We start from the raw sequence: 19,504 nt of genomic DNA, 5'->3' as shown, positions 1-19,504 counted from the left end.
GGGCCTAACAATGGGCCTCAGGATCTCGTCACTGTATTTCTGTGCATTTAAATGGCCATTGATAAAATGCAATTGTGTTTGCTGTCTGTAGTATGCCTGCCCATACCATAATCCCACCTCCACCATGGGGCATACAATGTCGACATCAGCAAACCACTCACCCACACAAAGGGATCTTTTATTTTAGCTCATGAAACATGGGACCAATACTTTATATGTTGCGTTATATATATATATATATATATATGCTGTGCTAACATAATTGCAAAAGGGTTTTCTAATGATCAATAGCCTTTTAAAATTATAAACTTGGATTAGCTAAAACAACGTGCCACTGGAACACAGGAGTGATGGTTGCTGATAATGGGCCTCTGTACGCCTATGTAGATATTACATAAAAAATCTGCCGTTTCCAGCTACAATAGTCATTTACAACATTAACAATGTCTACACTGTATTTCTGATCAATTTGATGTTATTTTAATGGACAATTTTTTACACATTTCTTTCAAAAACAAGGGCATTTCTAAGTGACTTTTGAACAGTAGTGTACATCTGCTGCAGAGGATAAGTTGATTAGAGTTAACTGCACCTTAGATTGCAGCCCAAATAAATGCTTCACAGAATTCAAGTAACAGACACATCTCAACATCAACTGTTCAGAGGAGACTGCGTGAATCAGGCCTTCATGGTCGAATTGCTGCAAAAAAAAAACACTACTAAAGGACACCAATAAGAAGAACAGACTTGCTTGGGCCAAGAAACAATAGCAATGGACATTAGACCGGTGGAAATCTGTCCTTTGGTGATTTATGTGATTTATTTAGAATTCAAGGCACACTTAACCAGCATGACTTCCACAACATTCTGCATCGACACGCCATCCCATCTGGTTTGCGCTTAGTGGAACTATCATTTGTTTGTCAACAGGACAATGACCCAAAACACACCTACAGGCTGTGTAAGAGCTATTTGACCAAGGAGAGCGATGGAGTGCTGCCTCAGATGACCTGGCCTCCACATTCACCCAACTTCAACCCAGTTGAGATGGTTTGGGATGAGTTGGACTGCAGAGTGAAGGAAAAGTAGCCAACAAGTGCTCAGCATATGTGGGAACTCCTTCAAGACTGTTGGAAAATCATTCCTCATGAAGCTGGTTGAGAGAATGCCAAGAGTGTGCAAAGCTGTCATCAAGGCAAAGGGTGGCTACTTTGAAGAATCTAAAATATATTTTGATTTGTTTAACACTTTTTTGGTCACTACATGATTCCATATGTGTTATTTCATAGTTCGGATGTCTTCACTACAATGTAGAAAATAGTAAAAAATAAAGAAAAACCCTTGAATGAGTAGGTGTGTCCAAACTTTTGACTGGTACTGTATATATAAACAATAATCAACTAGTGTCTCTGCTTGGAAACACAGTATGATCTATGGTGCTAATTCTGCGGAGGCTCCTCAGAGGAGGAAGGGGAGGACCATCCTCCTCAGTGAATTTCATAAAAATTGTAAAACATTAAAAAAGTTGTACTTTTTAGAAAGAACTTTACTAAATATATTCACATCACCAAATAATTTCTTAAAATACAGTTTTGCAATTAATGTATACAGAGGCCTCAACAGCATGATCTAGCTGGAGGACAGCTAGTTTTCATCCCCCGCTTGGTACATTGACTTCAATACAAAACTAGGAAGCTCTTGGTTCTCACCCCCTTCCATACTTACACAGTAATTATGACAATTTCCAGAGGACGTGCTCCAACCTATCAGAGCTCTTGCAGCATGAACTGACATGTAATCTCCACCCGGCACAGCCAGAAGAGGACTGGCCATCCCACATATGCTCTCTCTAATTCTCTCTTTCTTTCTCTCTCTCGGAGGACCTGAGCCCTAGGACCATGCCCCAGGAATACCTGACATGATGACTCCTTGCTGTCCCCAGTCCACCTGACTGTGCTGCTGCTCCAGTTTCAACTATTCTGCCTTATTATTATTCGACCATGCTGGTCATCTATGAACATTTGAACATCTTGACCATGTTTTGTTATAATCTCCACCCGGCACAGCCAGAAGAGGACTGGCCACCCCACATAGCCTGGTTCCTCTCTAGGTTTCTTCCTAGGTTTTGGCCTTTCTAGGGAGTTTTTCCTAGCCACCGTGCTTCTACACCTGCATTGCTTGCTTGTTTGGGGTTTTAGGCTGGGTTTCTGTACAGCACTTTGAGATATCAGCTGATGTACGAAGGGCTATATAAATAAATTTGATTTGATTTGATTTGATGTTGTCCACCCAATCAAAGGATCTGAGAATGAATCTAGTACTGAAAGCATAAGCTACAGCTAGCTAGCATTGCCATGCATAAAATGTGGTGAGTGGTTGACTCAAAGAGAGAAAAACAATTGAACAGTTTTTACCAAATATTTTCTTCAAAAATGAAGGAGAAACAAGAGAAAGATTAATTTTTTTAAACTTTCAGTTTAATTTAGCTAGCTAGTTTAGCCTACTTGAAACAACCGGCTCAAACAGAGGGATGCTATGTTAGCTATATGGTTATGACTATCCAGCACAAGATTGGAACTCTTCTAAGTCAAGGTAAATGTTTGGTTTTATTAATTTATTTCCACTGGGGCCCACCGGTGTAACGGATATACTGCCGAATCTGTTGAAAAACGTTTCTTAAACGGAAGCAAACTGTTGGACTAATGACTACACCCTAGATCAGCTCGATGCAGGTAAGAGTGTGCAAGGTGGTCTGTCACCTCAACATTTTCTCTCAAACTGTGTGCAGCTACATTGTAAACTTTCATTCATAGGCTAGGTTGCAACAACCTCCTGATGGGTATAGGGAAAATGTGAGTATCACGTAGTAGCCTAAACCGATCGATGTTACATTGAACTGGGTGAATGGAATATGAATGACAGTCATCCAATATGCTGTAATAGAAATTAGGCCATGCTCATTAAAAAAAAGAAAATAATCCTCCGTCATCTTAAACAGCACTGTTCGCCACTGGGTGCCGTATATAAAGTGTAAAAGATTTATCTGTCAAAAATGTGCAGTACCACATCCACATATTATTCATCTTTTCAAATTGATATATATTTTCATATGTATTTGTACATCAATGAGGACAGAAAACTGATAATTCTTTCCATATTTCGTTTAGGTTATTTGTGACATTGAATACACTGCACAAAGGTAACAAGAAGTTGATCCCTTACCTCTAGCCTCGCTTGATGACAGCATAATAAATATCACTGTACACACAGCCAGGCATCCATCCTTAGAGAACATTTTCAGCAACTGCGGTTTAATTCGGTTCTGGAAGAAAATGGGCAAAATATAGAATTCATTGACAAACGTACGTAAGAACCCTGATTGGGTTAACCCAATTACGTTGAAATTACATCTCCACATTGACATAATTGAATGTACAGACCATTTCAGTGAAGAGAGCACATTAGTGGGCACACTCACATGTTGGGTCTCCTCTGCCAGCCAGATGCTTTCCACTGAACGGATGTAAACAATTGGTTCACTGTCAAGTCAGAAGTAATAATCCAATCTATTGTACAATCAGTTATCGGTATGGTTATCCTCCACGTTTGAAATTATTTATCAACGACTACCTGCCCAAGTAGTACCTCAAAAAGGGTAAAAAACGCCACTCCTCTCAAAAAGCAAAAGTTCCGTTTTGAGGCGCACTGCTCGCTTCACTCCTGGTGTGCCCTTCTGAATCCCTTTCGCCATGAGGAACATACACGAGTTTTTCCAGGAACAGCTGTGGCATACCATTGGCCAATCCTGGACCGGCTCGAGCGCTGCTCCTCACCGGCGCCCCCATCGGGTTGGTTCATAACATGCATGCATTAAATTACTTTGCACAATGTGGCATCATCTTCCCTTGAAACCGTAAAGATTGTTGTAAAACATTCACTGCCATTTTCAAATCAACCGTCCAAATAGACACCCAGCAAAGTATTATCGGCACTCAAAGGCCCGGGTTGCCAAACATTCTCCCAAAATATGACCGTTAAACACTTACACTAGTCTGCAGAGCCACCAACGCATTTATTGTACATGGGTTCATTTGGGGCAACCACAATTTGAGTCAAGTCTGTTGTGCCATTGTCTTTAATAAACAAAGTTAAACCAACAGTTAAGGATTTATGACATGACTCATTTAAGGATAATTTTATTTTGCACCATTTGAAAATCAATTTCATGCAGTTGGGCCCACAATTGAGGTAATACAATCATATCATTGTGGTACATTTGTTCAGAAACACTGACATGTCAGGATTATGCAATGCTCGACTCCTCAGGATAGAACAGTTGGGGTCATATGAACTAGTGCAGGTCAGCTATTTGTTCACCCACAATTAGTAATAAACCCTCTGACTGGGGATTTATATTCAACTGCACCCGACCAAAATACCAAATAATCACAGCATGTCTGATTTGCTCAAGAATTAGGCATGATTGTGTTTTATAAATCATTCAACCCAGTCATAAAATATTTCATCACCCTAAATATGCCAACCCCACAGATGTAACCACAGGGATTGCCCATTGATCCACACACCACTGAACCCTGCCAGTGGTGGTCAAGCCAAGTGGTCTGGCGCTGTCAATCACCTGCAGGATGAAGCAGTCTATACCCCATTCAAATCCAGACAGGAACAAACCTGTGGAGGTACACACAAATCAGACACAGTATACATACATTACAAATGTCTCAGGTCTTCTAGTCAGATTATTGTAGATGGAGACTACTTCAAACCGTGCCAAAGTCCAGTGTTATTCTCCCAAGGAAAAGAGATCACCAAAGGAGACGTAGCCTGTGTCATGATTATGAGTACAAGCTTGGGTCCAAAACTAAATCACTCCAGATGTTCTAGGTACATTATCTTTAATCAAGCTGTCAATCCTGTCCAAGCAAGTCAACGCTGTTTTATTTTACCTTTAACTAGGCAAGTCAGTAAGCAAATTCTTATTTTGAATGACTTCCTAGGAACAGTGGGTTATAACTGCCTTGTTCAGGGGCAGAACGACAGATTTACCTTGTCAGCTCAGGGATTCGATCTGGCAACCTTTCGGTTACTAGTCCAACGCTTTAAACCACTAGGCTACCTGCCACCCCTTTTGTCTGTCGAAGATGAAGGAAAATATTAACAATATGTACACAGATTGTAGACGTGAGGTATTCAGGAAAGTAGTGTGCTCAGGGTTCCGAAGGTTCTTCACTAGACAATAAGTAGGTGATAAATGTCATCATCACTGCACAGTACATGTCTTTCAGCTACAGAACCTCACCCATCCTCACCTTAATCATAGCTGGCAAGTTGTCCTGAAATGCAAAGAAATCTAATTAGTTACAATAAATACTATGCACATAGTAACAGCCATTAGAAAATGTGCTCAGAGTTAACGAGTCTTCACCAACAGTAAGAAAGCTGGGTTAAAGCTATAAAGCTCTCATCACAGAAACAGATTAGTTTCAACATATTACAAGTAAAAGTGTCTCAGGTCTTCTAGTCAGATTGTTGTAGATAGAGACTACTTCAAACTGTGCCAAAGTCCTGGGTTATTCTCCCAAGGAAAAGAGATCACCAACGAGGAAGTAGCCTCTGCCATGATTATGAGTACAGCTTGGGTCCAAAAGACAATCCACATGTTATAGGTACATTACCTATAAACCAAGCCATCAAGTCCCGTCGAAGCAACTCAATGCTTTGTCTGGAAGATGAAGGAAACGGATATGAACAATACAGATGAAAGTTGACTGACAGTCAGGAAAGAACTGTGCTCCGGGTTCTTCACAAGTGAGTAAATCAATGCAGTACATGCGTGATGTTAAGCTACAATCATTCTAACCCATCCATAGCTTGAATGGAGCTGTGGCATCCCACTAAAGTGTAAGTCTACCTGAAGTAAAATAAAGTCCTTATATAATACTATGCAGACAAGCAAAGTATACATAAAACAGTCATTGAGGAAGAGTTGTGCTCAGGGTTCCAAAGGTTCCTCACTAGACATCAAGTAGGTGATAAATGTCATCACAGCACATCTTTTAGTATAATTGATCCAGCCTCACCTGCAATGGCGTTGTAAATTAATATTTCGTAGTCAGGTTTCCCTGAAAAACCAGAACAATTACGTTAGGAATGATCAAAGTCCTTACAGCACAAACACAATGTAGCGGCCATAACAGCCATTACAAACGTGCTCAGAATTGAAAAGTCGTCACCAGCAGTAAGAAAGCTGGGTTAAAGCTATAATGCTTGCATCACTGCACAGCATGTTTATGGAAGTACCGTTTGGGTTGGAGAATCACTTCAGATGTTTAGAGTGCATTACCTTGCATCGACTCCAAATAAGCCATCAAAACAGCCTAAGCATCTCCAGTCTCATCTACATTATTCCTGAATAGGAAAGGAGAAAGCCTATGAGCAACATATACAAGAACAGACAGTAAGAGTCATTCAGGAAGTTGTGCTCAGGGTTCCGAAGGTTCTTCACTAGACATCAAGTAGGTGATACATGTCATCACTGCACAGTACATGTCTTAGTAAAATAATGCCCACCGTCACCTTGAATAGTTGAAGCATTCCGTAGTTGGCAAGTAGTCCTGAAATGCAAGGAAATTGAATTAGTTATAGTAAATACTGTACACAGTAACAGCCATTACAAAAATGTGCTCAGAGTTAACTAGTCTTCACCAACAGTAAGAAAGCTGGGTTAAAGCTATAAAGCTATCATCAGCACACATAAAGTTATGACAGTACCATTTGGGTTCAGAAAGCAACATGTTCAAAGGTCATTCATTACCTTGCACTTGGTCTGGCCTGGAGTTTAGGGAGTCACCTACAGGATGCATAAGTCTATATACCCCCATTCAAGTCCAGACAGGAACAATCCTGTTGAGGTACACAAACCAATCTCATTACACAGCAACACAACGTTTAGTTTCAACATATTACAAGTAAAAGTGTCTCAGGTCTTCTAGTCAGATTGTTGTAGATGGAGACTACTTCAAACTGTGCCAAAGTCCTGGGTTATTCTCCCAAGGAAAAGAGATCACCAACGAGGAAGTAGCCTCTGCCATGATTATGAGTACAGCTTGGGTCCAAAAGACAAACATGGTATAGGTACATTACCTTTAAATAAAGCCATCAAATCCTGTCAAAGCAATCCAATGCTTTGTCTGGAAGATGAAGGAAAACATTAATATATACACAGAATGTAGACGTGAGGTATTCAGGAACGAAGTGTGCTCAGGGTTCCGAAGGTTCTTCACTAGACAATAAGTAGGTGATAGATGTCATCATCACTGCACAGTACATGTCTTTTAGCTATAATTCTGATCCATCCTCACCTTCAATGGAGTTGTAAAATAGTATTTCAGTTAGGCTTCCCTGAAACAAAATAATTTAGTTAGGAATGATCAAAGTCCTTACAGCACAAACACAATGTAGTGGCCATAACAGCCATTAATAACATGCTCAGAATTGAAAAGTCGTCACCGCCAGTAAGAAAGCTGGGTTAAAGCTATAATGCTCGCATCACTGCACATTAAAGTACTTGTTCATGAAGTTGCTACAACTACTGAGACGTCCTCACCTTCAAAACATTGTATAGAGTTCAAGAGACTTCAATTGAGATTTTCCTGAAATGCAAAGAAAGAATGCTTAAGACATTGCGCTATAAGCCATATAAATATAAGCAAGTAATATGTAGACAAACATTGAGAATTGTGCTGTGTCAAAGGTTCATCACCATACACAAGAATGTGTTAAATCACTGCACAGAACATACCCATTTACAATATTCTTATTCTCACCTTCAATAGTTGGAATTCATTCAGCAGGATTTCCTGAAATAATAAATGAGTAGAATATAAATTCACTAGTAACTACAGATGTGGCTGTATTAAATACAATTTGTTAGCCCTTCTACTAGGGTTGCCCCAGTGTGGGTACAGCCCACTCAGAGGGGCACAGCTCCGCTACAACTCAGCACCAATAGCCACTAAAACAGTGTCTGCTGGACCAAGCTACATTAGCTGAGCCTTTCTCTCCCAGCAGTGTAACACTAACTCAGGCATGGGGCTGGCCTGTACAGCTGACTACTACTGGGTCACGAACTAGCCAATCGTGATTTTGTAAGTCTAGAATGTTAGGATGTGGGAAACAGTTCCCTTGAAGGGGATCAAGTCATTCCCACTTGCAGCCCTTCCATATCTACTTCTGACAAAGCACTATGAAACAAATGGTAGCGAATGACTGGTTTAGCCAACTTGGCCGACATTTTGCGTGGCACCACGTGTCATCTCGGCCTTGCATGTGAAACTTGCCAATTATTTATAGGTAACGTTAGTTAGCCTTACCAACTTGCCTCAAACAGTCAATAGTCAAATGGCAGCCATTGAAACTGGTAACTACCTGAACAAGGTAATGTTAATCGAATATTTAAGTTAGTTGGCTAACTTAGCGTTTAGCCAGCAGTTTGTTTAATTAACATTCCTACCTTGCCCTGCAAGTTCCACACAATTGTGTTATTTAGCTAACGTTAGCTACAACGTTAACATTAATAACTGGATTTTCATTCAAACTGTCCTAAAGGCAGGAAAAGCTTACCAGACGACAAATAAACACGACTCTCCTTCATTGTCATGTCAGACAAAAAAGAGATTGAAATCTAGCCCCTTGCAAATTTATAGTCCTGTTGGCACCATAGACTACAGTTCCGCTGTGAATTGTGGGATAGGTCTATACCTCCAAGAAAGAAACGTTGGCGCTGTGACCTTATGCCGCGTTCAAAACTACTGGGCACTCAGGAATATCCGACTTCAATGTATTCATTGAAGGGAGGGGGAGGGGGGGGGTTCCGAATGGGAGAAATCGATTTGAACAGTCATCCAACTCGGGATCTCGGGCCTCCTAGAGCTCCGACTATCCGACCTGAAGATCACTGGCATCTATTTTTCCAAGTTCCCAGTTGTTTTGAACGCGGTAATGCCCGAGTTGGATGACCATTCAAATTTTTTCCGAGTTCCCAGATGTTTTGAACACACTGAATTCGGAGATTTACGAGTTCCCAGTTGTCTTGAACGCGGCAATAAACTGCCCGCTTTCCCGGCGAGTCGTAGTGGGAGGACCACACGCAGTTACCTACGATATTATTTATTTTTTAAACGTAACCTTTATTTAACTAGGCAAGTCAGTTAAGAGCAAATTCTTATTTACACCGGCCAAACCCGGACCAATTGTGCGCCGCTTTATGGGCTAACAAATAATCACGACCGGTTGTGATATATCCTGGATATGATTGTTATATCAATATTCATAAATATTTGCGCATTAAAGCGTTTCCACCGACAATTCTCGCATAAGGAATTTTACCTCCACAAAAAGATGCCACATTATCGAGTGTATTTTGTCGACATTTGTAAAGTTCACCGAAAAATGTCGGTGGAAACATTTTTTATCCGACATTTTATTCGCATAAAAAGGGTGGTTGGAAACCTGGTTAATGTCTGTGACAAATACATTTGGCTTGACTCCACATCATCTGCCTCAGTCCCAGCAAAAGTACAATGAATGTATTGCCAATTTCTCATATCCAAAACCACTGTTGAAATGTAGACTTTTATTAGGAAAGTTAGCAACAGTAATTGAGAACCCAAATATCAAATCAATCTAAAATTTGACAATAAATCCACCTCATACCAAACTGGTTATTTTCTCCTTTTCACAGACTACTGCTGCCAACTATATCTGTCAGATAGGCAGCAGCTCAAACATCATACAATAGTTATGGCAAAACAAAATCTATTTGTATGCATGGTAGCTTCTAATCATTCTCTCAGCTTATACCCTTGACAAAATCAAGAAGAATGAGTGCTCTTCTGTACTGAATGGAATAACAAATAAAGATTCATCTTTAACCACACACACACGCTACTCATATCACTGTACATATGCCAACTGTTTTCATAGAGCAGATAAACAGAAACAGGATGGAGCTAGGGAAAAGCCAAGCTTCTTCTATTGCATTTCCACTGTTGTCTAGACCAGCAGAGCTACATGGAAAAATGAAACCCAAAATTGCGTCACAGTCAGTCAGACTAACACAATTGCTATAAACAGTTCACTACTTCACAACAGATGCAAATAATTGTTCTTAAAATGGACAGGATATATAGTCTTTCACAATTAAATTACAAAGGGGTGGAGGAACATACACCGAGTATAGTTACATGCACACACTAATGAGATAATTCTGGATAATCAGATTAATATAATAGTTAAATTTAAACATTTACAAGCTTTGCAAGAAGAACGATTTCCCTAATAATCACGTTTACATGGACACATGAACTCAGGCTACCCAATGGCACTCTGAAAAATGCAGAAAAATCAGCAATCAAAATATTCTACCACCACATATATGATTCCAAATTCGGACATATAGTTTGTATGTGAAAACAAATTCTAAGACGCATACATTGTTGTTTCTGAACTCTCACTTCGCCGATTACAAAATGTTTACATGTCCTGGTGTTTTAATCAGCGTATGCTTACTTCAATTTTGACCGTACGCCGATTATGATAAGCAGAGTAAGGTGTTTACATGACTATTGCATCATCTGCCTACTGCCATAATCTGTTTAATATCAAATTATTACTGTGCATGTAAATGTACTCAATGACATATACCGTATACTTTTTACTGCAAAAACACAGCATGTGAGAATGACTAGAATACAATAGCTGCCACTCAGGACAACAAGCCTACAATCCCAAGCCCATCAGTCCATGTCTCCAGACAACCACAAGTGCAAAGGTTTCACTGCTGGCCTTCCTTCTTCTCTCCAGCTCCACCTTCTGACGATGACGATCCAGAGCCGCCGTTGCTACCTTCCCTCTCTGATGCCATCTGAGACCAAATGGAGAACAGCTGGTTAATAAATATAACAGCAATATATCAATTGACCCATTGTGAAATAATGTTGGGCTCTTAATTGACAAGCTAAGCAACCAATCCAGGCTTCTTCCAGGCTGGCCACAATCCTTTACAAATGCAAGTGAACAAAAAAAACTACTGGACAATGTTGGGGTGCTGAAATAATTACCTTCTTATAAGCCATTTCGAAGAGTTTGAGTGATGCCTGCTGAAGGGTGGTGGCAGCCTGTTTGATGTTTTCGCCAGTCTCTTCATCCTTCCGTGACAGCAAGTCTCTCACTTTGGCAATCTCTTCCTTCAGTTTGTTGCACTGAAAGATGGGGAACAAACTCAAATACTAGGACTACTGGAATTTCCTAATATTTGGGATGTTTCAGAGGCATAGTTATGTACATTTTGCTGTTCAGTGTCCTTGGGTTTTTGTAAAAAGCTTTAAAAATCCTACGTATTATTATAATAAAATGTCCCACATACCTCATCAGTAGGGAGCTGATCCTTGAACTCCTCCATCTTGGATTCAGTGTCATGGACGATGCCCTCGGCCTGGTTAACAGCCTCAACACGGTCCTAGGCAAAAACAAACAGGACACCAAGGATTACTGTCAGCATTCAGTCACACCTTATTCAAAACACAGCCCAACTCCAGCTGGGGATATAACTGATAAAAGTTCAAACGGACAGCTGATAAGAGAATGTCAAACCTACCTTTCGCCTCCGGTCCTCCTCTGCGTACTTCTCTGCGTTCTTAACCATGTTTTCAATGTCGTCCTTGCTGAGGCCACCAGAGGACTGGATAACAACTGGAGAAGTGAAGGAGAAGCAGTGTAAAGTAAAAATACATTACTGAAATCCTACTTTTATTTATCCGTTATTTTACCAGGTAAGTTGACTGAGAACACGTTCTCATTTGCAGCCACGACCTGGGGAATAGTTACAGGAGAGAGGAAGGGGATGAATGAGCCAATTGTAAACTGGGGATTATTTGGTGACCGTGATGGTTTGAGGGCCAGATTGAGAATTTAGCCAGGACACCGGGGTTAACACCCCTACTCTTACGATAAGTGCCATGGGATCTTTAATGACCTCAGAGAGTCAGGACACCCGTTTAACGTCCCATCCGAAAGACGGCACCCTATACAGAAAGCATGCATTTCAAGGGCAGGTTGTTTGATGATCTTACTCTGCTGTTCGCGGCCTGTGCCCTTGTCTTTGGCAGAGACATGGACGATTCCATTGGCATCAATGTCGAAGCAGACCTCGATCTGGGGTACTCCACGTGGGGCAGGGGGGATTCCAACCTGCATGAACGAAACATCAGTAAGACATTGTTTACATCAGATACACCAGAGAATTTAAAGATATCCCATTTAAATTGAGTTAGTATGAATCAGCTAGGACACTTACCAGAGTGAACTGTCCCAGGATCTTGTTGTCTGCTGCCATCTCCCTCTCCCCTTGGCACACCTTGATCTCCACCTGGGACTGACCATCAGCTGCTGTTGAGAACACCTGAACGAGGAGGAGGAATGCATCAGTACCACTGATGAGGTAAGACAATGAAGTATATACAATTAATTTCGCTTTCACCAGCCAGAACAAATTTGGATGTTTGTCCCGCACCTGGCCCTTCTTGGTGGGAATGGTTGTGTTCCTGTTGATGAGTTTGGTGAACACCCCTCCGAGGGTCTCGATACCGAGAGACAGTGGTGTGACATCCAGAAGGAGCACATCAGTAACATCTCCAGCCAGAACACCTCCCTGGATGGCAGCTCCAATGGCCACAGCCTCATCTGGGTTGACTGACTTGCTGGGAGCACGACCAAACAGGTCTTGGACTGTCTGCTGGACCTGAGAGGAGACCGTAGAATGGAGGGTCAGAGAGGGGCAAAGCATGATGAGGTGGGATAGAAACTGGGAGATCTGCTCACCTTGGGCATACGGGACATGCCACCGACCAGAAGCACCTCTCCGATGTCCCCCTTGGAGACCTCAGCGTCCTGCATGGCCTTCTGGCAGGGGGCCACTGTCCTGCGGATCAGGTCAGACACAATGCCCTCAAACTGGGAGCGGGTCATCTTCATGTTCAAGTGCTTGGGGCCAGAGGCATCCATGGTCAGGTAGGGCAGATTGATGTCGGTCTGTGGGAGAAAAAGTGTCCGTAAACATTTTTTTACATCAAGATTGAGAGGGAGGTAACATATACAGGTTTTACATATTGCATCATCCATACTTGAACTATCTTACATTTGGATGATGGACAGCCTAGCTCAGAGGAGTGATGCAGTGGAATGTGATGTTTGTTCTACTAGAGCTGCCCCCGTGTGAGGGTACAGCTAGGGGTTACAGATCTTACAACACAAACCATGAGGGTGAAGGGACTGTATAAAATACAAGCAAGTAATTTCTATTGACCAAGATCTTATTTATTTCATTGCCAAGCTAATGATAAGAATAAACGTCTGCTGTGGGATGAAACTCACCTGCAGGGATGATGACAGTTCACATTTGGCTTTCTCGGCTGCCTCCCTTACTCTCTGCAGAGCCATGCTGTCTTTGGTCAGGTCAACTCCAGACTGGAAGGAGAAACCAAAGGTTTGATAAAAATGGCTGGCTTGAATGTGGCAGATGTGCTTGGTCAGATAAAGGTATCACATAGTTCTTTATCCAGGATGCTTCCTCCTTCTCACCTCCCTCTTGAACTCCTTCACAATGTGGGTCAGTAGGTGCTGGTCAAAGTCCTCTCCACCCAAAAAGGTGTCTCCGTTTGTGGACTTCACCTCAAACACGCCCTTCTGGATCTCAAGGACAGAGATGTCAAAGGTGCCACCTCCCAGGTCATAGACGGCAATGCTGCAAGTCAGGGACAGGTGTGAAACATGAGCTAAAAGCATGGATAAAAATAAGGTCACGGTCATTGCTTAGGTGTCGTAGAAGCCTTCCAGCAGTTTGTAGGGTTGTTATACTTACATTCTGTCCTGAGTCTTGTCCAGACCGTAGGCCAGAGCAGCAGCAGTGGGCTCATTGATGACTCGCAGCACATTCAGCCCAGCAATCTGACCAGCATCCTTTGTGGCCTGTAAACAAAATGACCTACTCATTACACAGCGTTTTTCATTAGTGCCGGCTGTCGGCTATTCAGCCGGTTAGACTCATTTTCAGCCTGCTACATTTTCCACTTCATATTATTTAGGCTACTTTTAATTTAAAGTTTCAATTCGTTAGTCCGTCGGGCCCCCTCCCGCTAGAATGAACATATGCATCTTCTAGCGATCTATTGATAGGGCAGGGGCCTGTCAGTTACAAAGCGAACGATGGCAGGGAAGCACAGCAGAGAGGAAGAGGCGAAGCGAGAAGTTTCACTCTTGCCAAAATAAGCCAACCTGGCCTCCACAATCACCCAGCCTCAACCCAGTTGAGATGGTTTGGGATGAGTTGGACTGCAGAGTGAAGGAAAAGCAGCCAAGAAGTGCTCAGCATATGTGGGAACTCATTCAAGACTGTTGGAAAAGTATTCCTCATGAAACTGCTTGAGACATTATAAGCAAAGCAAAGCTGTCATCAAGGCAAAGGGTGGCAACTTTGAAGAATCTCAAATATATTTTGATTTATTTAACACTTTTTTGGTTACTACATGATTTCATGTGTGTTATTTCATAGTTTTGACATCTTCACTATTATTCTACCATGTAGAAAATCATACAAATAAAGTAAAACCCTTGAATGAGTAGGTGTGTCAACTTTTGACTGGGTCTGTATATAGTGTTTAATATGTATTTTATATTGTATTATACATGGCGCATTTAGAAAAGAGACCTAGGTCTCAATAGGTCTTTCCTGTCAAAATAGGTTAAATTAAAAAATAAGACATTTTAGTAATTGAAATTGTAAAGTAATGTCTTTCTACACAATATCACAAGAAATGTTTCTAATCTGGGAGTTAAAGATCTTTTTCAGAGCTGATCCGATTGGTCAAAAGTAGAGGCTGACTAATTATGATTTTTCAACACAGATACCGATTATTGGAGGACCGAAAAAAGCCGATACCGATTAATCGGCCAATTTTTATATATATTTGTAATAATGACAATTACAACAATACTGAATGAACACTTATTTTAACTTAATATAATACATTAATAAAATCAATTTAGTCTCAAATAAATAATGAAACATGTTCAATTTGGTTTACATAATGCAAAAACAGTGTTGGAGAAGAAAGTAAAAGTGCAATATGTGCCATGTAAAAAACCTAACGTTTAAGTTCCTTTCTCAGAACATGAGAACATATGAAAGCTGGTGGTTCCTTTTAACTTGAGTCTTCAATATTCCCAGTTAAGAAGTTTTAGGTTGTAGGAATTTTAAGACTATTTCTCTCTATACCATTTGTATTTCATATACCATTGACTATTGGATGTTCTTATAGGTACTATAGTATTGCCAGCCTAATCTCGGGAGCTTGAAGTCATAAACAGCGCTGTGCTTGAAGCATTACGAAAAGCTGCTGGCAAACGGAGGAAAGTGCGGTTTGAATGAATGCTTACGAGCCTGCTGCTGTCTACAACCGCTCAGTCAGACTGCTCTATCAAATCAGACTTAATTATAATAAACAAACAAATACAAGCCTTAGGTCATTAATATGGTCAAATCCGGTCCAGTCTCCTCGTGGATTGCAATATAATCGGCGTCCAAAAATGCAGATTACCTATTTAAGAAAACTTGAAATCGGCCCTAATTAATATCATCCATTCCAATTAATCGGTTGACCTCTTTAAAAAAAGAAGCCCAATTTGTAAAGAAAAAATCTGAATTGGGCTGCCTGTGTAAATGCAGCCAGACACAAATACACTGATCAAAGTTGAGAGGCTTGATAGAGCACCATTCTGTGAGTCAATGGCAAAGGCATAGCTAGTGACAAAGTGACTTTCGGTCACCAGTGTTTGCCAGTAATGAATGATTCAGCAGACAAAGTTGAAGAAATAAAGTAAGGCTGATACCTGTCTCTGGGAGTCATTGAAGTAGGCTGGCACAGTGACCACTGCATTCTTCACATTATGACCCATGTAGTTCTCTAAAACCAGGACAATGTTACAATGAGTGCATGCTTTTTTTTAGCACACAGACAGGGGTAGTTGGTAACAGAGAATTGGCATGCTAGTTCCCCCTACGGGGGCAATGAACACTAATTGATAGGTAGATTACCTGCTGTCTCCTTCATCTTCATCAGCACGAAGGCACCAGCCTGGCTGGGGGAGTAGAGCTTTCCATGGGCCTCGACCCAGGCATCACCATTGGAAGCACGGACAATCTTGTAGGGCACGTTCTTCCTGTGAAGCCACAAAGAGAAACCGGTCATGAATTTATCTACACCTCAAAATCATTTCCAACTAATGATGCCTTACAATGGCTAGTAAGGTATATAAGAGATATATAGTAAAACACTCACAGGTCCTTCTGAACCTCTGCATCGTCGTAACGACGACCAATGAGACGCTTGGTGGCATAGAGGGTGTTGTTAGGGTTGGTGACTGCCTGTCTTTTGGCTGGCATGCCAACAAGTCTCTCGCCATCAGCTGTGAAGGCGACCACTGAAGGTGTTGTCCTTGCTCCCTCTGCATTCTCCAGTACCTGTCACAACAAACTAGTCAGTAACAGTCTAGAAAAACAACTATCAAAAGATGATTTCAAAGACGTTCTCTTCATCACACAGGTCAAACATTCGTAATTAAATCCCTGATGAAATGATAACCTGTGCTTCTACATCTGCATTGCTTGCTCTTTAGGGTTTTAGGTTGGGTTTCTATATTAGCACTCCGTATAAGGGCTTTATAAATAAATGTGATAACATGCCAGAGGGTGACAACACTGCCATCTCAAAACATAAACTGACCTTTGCTTGTTTGCCCTCCATAACCGCCACACAGGAGTTTGTTGTACCCAGATCAATCCCAATCACTGATCCTTTGATTGCCTCTGATCTGGAAAACAACGTAAATCAAGGTAAGCACAAATGGTCAGAGATGTTATTGGATGCTATATTGATATTAATTAGTTTACTTGGGAAAAGAGTTAGAAACTTCAGGAAAGAATACTCACGAATAGTCACATCTGGCCACAGACCTGAGAGCATCTTGCTGAAATCCATTCCAGCAAGCCTATGGGGAAAATATTGGTTAGCTACCATATCATGACTACTTATTAGTGAAATCTGTCCTTAACCCTTTTCAACCAATAAATGAAAACAAACTGGTATATTTTTTAAATTAACACAGGGCATGGATGCACAATAATCCTAATGTGGTATAAAACATTGTCTATGAATGTACTTGTGTTTATTAAGGAATCCCATTAGCCGCTGCCGTGTCTTCCTGGGGTCCAGCAACATGAAGGCAGTTAAGAATGAAATAGCTACATAGCTTGTCTAAAATGATGTTTGGTTATGACATTTGAACATCATGCCCTGGGACACCACAGTGATGGTCACAGGTGTTATTTTCATGATTAATGACGCCCCCCTTTATAACAAGACCTGCACATTTCATTAACTTATCTTACACAAAATAACAAACCGCTTAAGGGTTTGAAACCACTTGCAATTCAATCACTTCAAGCGGGTAACGTTAACTAGCTAGCCATTACTTGTACATTAGCGACCATAGTGGGAGCTTACTAAGGGACATTACTTGGTATGTCTATTCAGAAGAACACCACATGATATAGATAAAGAAAACATCCTGGCTAACTCCGGCTTGGCAAAAAGTTAGCAAGCTGGCTACTGTAAGTTAGCTAGTTAACTAACAGTACAACTAGTCACGCCTTGCCAAGCTAACATTAACTGGCTAGCTCTTCTTCTTGATGGGAGGCTTCCATTATGATAGTCAGAGAATAAGCTAGCTAACAGTTAGTTTTCCGACATGACTATTGTTAAAACTTCTTCAGCATTGGTGGGTCCCCTGCGGGACGGTTGAGCTAACGGAGGCTAATGCGATTAGCATGTAGTTGTAAGTAACAAGAACATTTCCCAGGACTTTAGACATATCTGATATTGGCAGAAAAATTAATCTAACTGCACTGTCCAATTTACAGTAGCTATTACAGTGAAAGAATGCCATGCTATTGTTCGAGGAAAGTGCAGAAGTTTTGAAAATGAAAAGTTATTGATAAATAAATTAGGCACATTTGGACAGTCTTGATACAACATTTTTAACAAAAATGCAATGATTTATTGGATCAGTCTTAAACGTTCTAAATAGCACCTGGGCTGGAATAATACATTATGGCCTTTCTCTTGCATTTCAAAGATGATGGTACAAAAAAAACATTTGGTTTGTTCTTTGTATTATCTTTTACCAGATATGTGTTAAATTATCCTACATTCCTTTCACATTTCCACAAACGTCAGTGTTTCCATTCAAATGGTACCAAGAATATGCATGTCCTTGCTACAGGCAGTTAGATTTGGGTATGGGTATGTCATTTTAGGCAAAAATTGAAAAAAAGGGGGCCGATCCTTAAGAGGTTTAATTTAACTAGTATTTTTTCGGGATGGCAGCTTTATCCATCAGATGGTACTCAGCTAGTAGCAAACGATGTTAACTAGCTACTTTAGCTGCGACATTTAACGTTAGCTAACGTTGTTAGCTAGAACTAGCCATTACTACTTGAATTAGTTATCCTTCATGTCCAATTACACCTCTTGGAAACATTTAAACTAACATTATCTGTCAATTGTGGCTGATTTACCTTCTTTATCAAGGAGGACACACTTCTTGAGCAGTTTGGAGAGGGGAGAGACCTTGAAGCTGTTCTTGCAACACTCAACATTTTGACAATTCTGGCTTTAAAATGGAGCCCCAATGAAAACCCAAATTGTTGACTTTATATTGAATTTAAATGAACCCCGCTCTCTGTATATCTTATTTATCACGAAATATACAATTCCCAAGGTAAAACGAGGACTGTCTTTCTCCTGTCAGACCCGGTATGGTAGCACGACAGCTCTTCATTCAGCAACGCAGTTGACTTGAAACTACGATCTCGAATTATCCAACACATGGGTCGCTCTATGCATTGTGAAACTGACCCTTTTTAGTAGCCCAAAGATTGCCTGAGTCAAATGATTTCTTTTGAAATAAAAATACTTTCCCCATGTATTATATTTAATTACCACAGACGAGATACTCACAGAACACCAGGAATGTATGTTTAGTGTGCAGTATGATTATTTTATATGATACATTCTGCTAAAACATAATCATGATCAGACGCGGCCATCACACACCATGGGGTTTATGAAGGTCATTTTGAAAAAGGGGTGAACATTTTCACGATAATTACATCAGTAATACCGGTGTCTGGTCTGATGAAACATCACCACATTTGGATAAAGTAACTACATTTTTAACGTTAATGAAAGTGCATGACCATATCAAGGGATCAGCCGACATTTTGTATTTCTGCATATTATTAATCTGTTTGACTCTATTGGACTTTACTTTACACTCTCATGTGTGTCACGCTTTACAACACAGCTCATCA

At 40.8% G+C, this 19,504-nt stretch overlaps 2 protein-coding genes, 1 long non-coding RNA gene and 1 other non-coding gene across 4 annotated transcripts in view; all 4 read right to left on the bottom strand.

The window, feature by feature from the left end:
- Nucleotides 1-3,735, bottom strand: part of LOC139390933 (fibroblast growth factor receptor-like 1) — a 48,860-nt gene extending 45,125 nt beyond the window's left edge. The window contains exons 1-2 of the mRNA XM_071138333.1: nucleotides 3,479-3,735; nucleotides 3,223-3,322 (exon numbers count right to left, since the gene is read on the bottom strand). Of these exons, the coding sequence (XP_070994434.1) occupies nucleotides 3,223-3,295 (73 nt within the window). The 5' untranslated portion in view covers nucleotides 3,296-3,322; nucleotides 3,479-3,735. The remainder of the gene's footprint in view (nucleotides 1-3,222; nucleotides 3,323-3,478) is intronic.
- Nucleotides 3,736-4,180: 445 nt separating this feature from the next.
- LOC139391021 (uncharacterized) lies at nucleotides 4,181-8,756 on the bottom strand. Its single transcript, XR_011629558.1, has 13 exons — nucleotides 8,641-8,756; nucleotides 7,845-7,877; nucleotides 7,625-7,670; nucleotides 7,380-7,419; nucleotides 7,162-7,208; nucleotides 6,833-6,921; nucleotides 6,595-6,632; nucleotides 6,362-6,426; nucleotides 6,099-6,140; nucleotides 5,694-5,740; nucleotides 5,328-5,351; nucleotides 5,065-5,150; nucleotides 4,181-4,689 (listed from the first exon to the last, which is right to left on the bottom strand). It is a non-coding gene; the product is annotated as an uncharacterized lncRNA (long non-coding RNA).
- Nucleotides 7,944-8,140, bottom strand: LOC139391260 (small nucleolar RNA SNORA74). Its single transcript, XR_011629576.1, has one exon. It is a non-coding gene; the product is annotated as a small nucleolar RNA SNORA74 (small nucleolar RNA).
- An 881-nt stretch (nucleotides 8,757-9,637) lies between the features above and the next one.
- LOC139390537 (stress-70 protein, mitochondrial-like) lies at nucleotides 9,638-19,198 on the bottom strand. The gene is made up of 17 exons (XM_071137714.1): nucleotides 18,710-19,198; nucleotides 17,063-17,121; nucleotides 16,857-16,944; nucleotides 16,413-16,594; nucleotides 16,169-16,293; nucleotides 15,964-16,037; nucleotides 13,937-14,043; nucleotides 13,657-13,819; nucleotides 13,450-13,542; nucleotides 12,898-13,107; nucleotides 12,590-12,817; nucleotides 12,374-12,478; nucleotides 12,150-12,267; nucleotides 11,675-11,769; nucleotides 11,444-11,536; nucleotides 11,139-11,279; nucleotides 9,638-10,942 (listed from the first exon to the last, which is right to left on the bottom strand). Exons 1-17 carry the CDS (start codon nucleotides 18,788-18,790, stop codon nucleotides 10,853-10,855), a joined length of 2,052 nt encoding a protein of 683 aa, XP_070993815.1. The 5' UTR covers nucleotides 18,791-19,198; the 3' UTR covers nucleotides 9,638-10,852.
- Between the last annotated feature and the right edge of the window lie 306 nt (nucleotides 19,199-19,504).

Source organism: Oncorhynchus clarkii, chromosome 31 (assembly GCF_045791955.1).
Source record: "Oncorhynchus clarkii lewisi isolate Uvic-CL-2024 chromosome 31, UVic_Ocla_1.0, whole genome shotgun sequence".
Lineage (NCBI taxonomy): Eukaryota > Metazoa > Chordata > Actinopteri > Salmoniformes > Salmonidae > Oncorhynchus > Oncorhynchus clarkii.
This window is presented reverse-complemented; position numbering and strand designations above follow the sequence as displayed.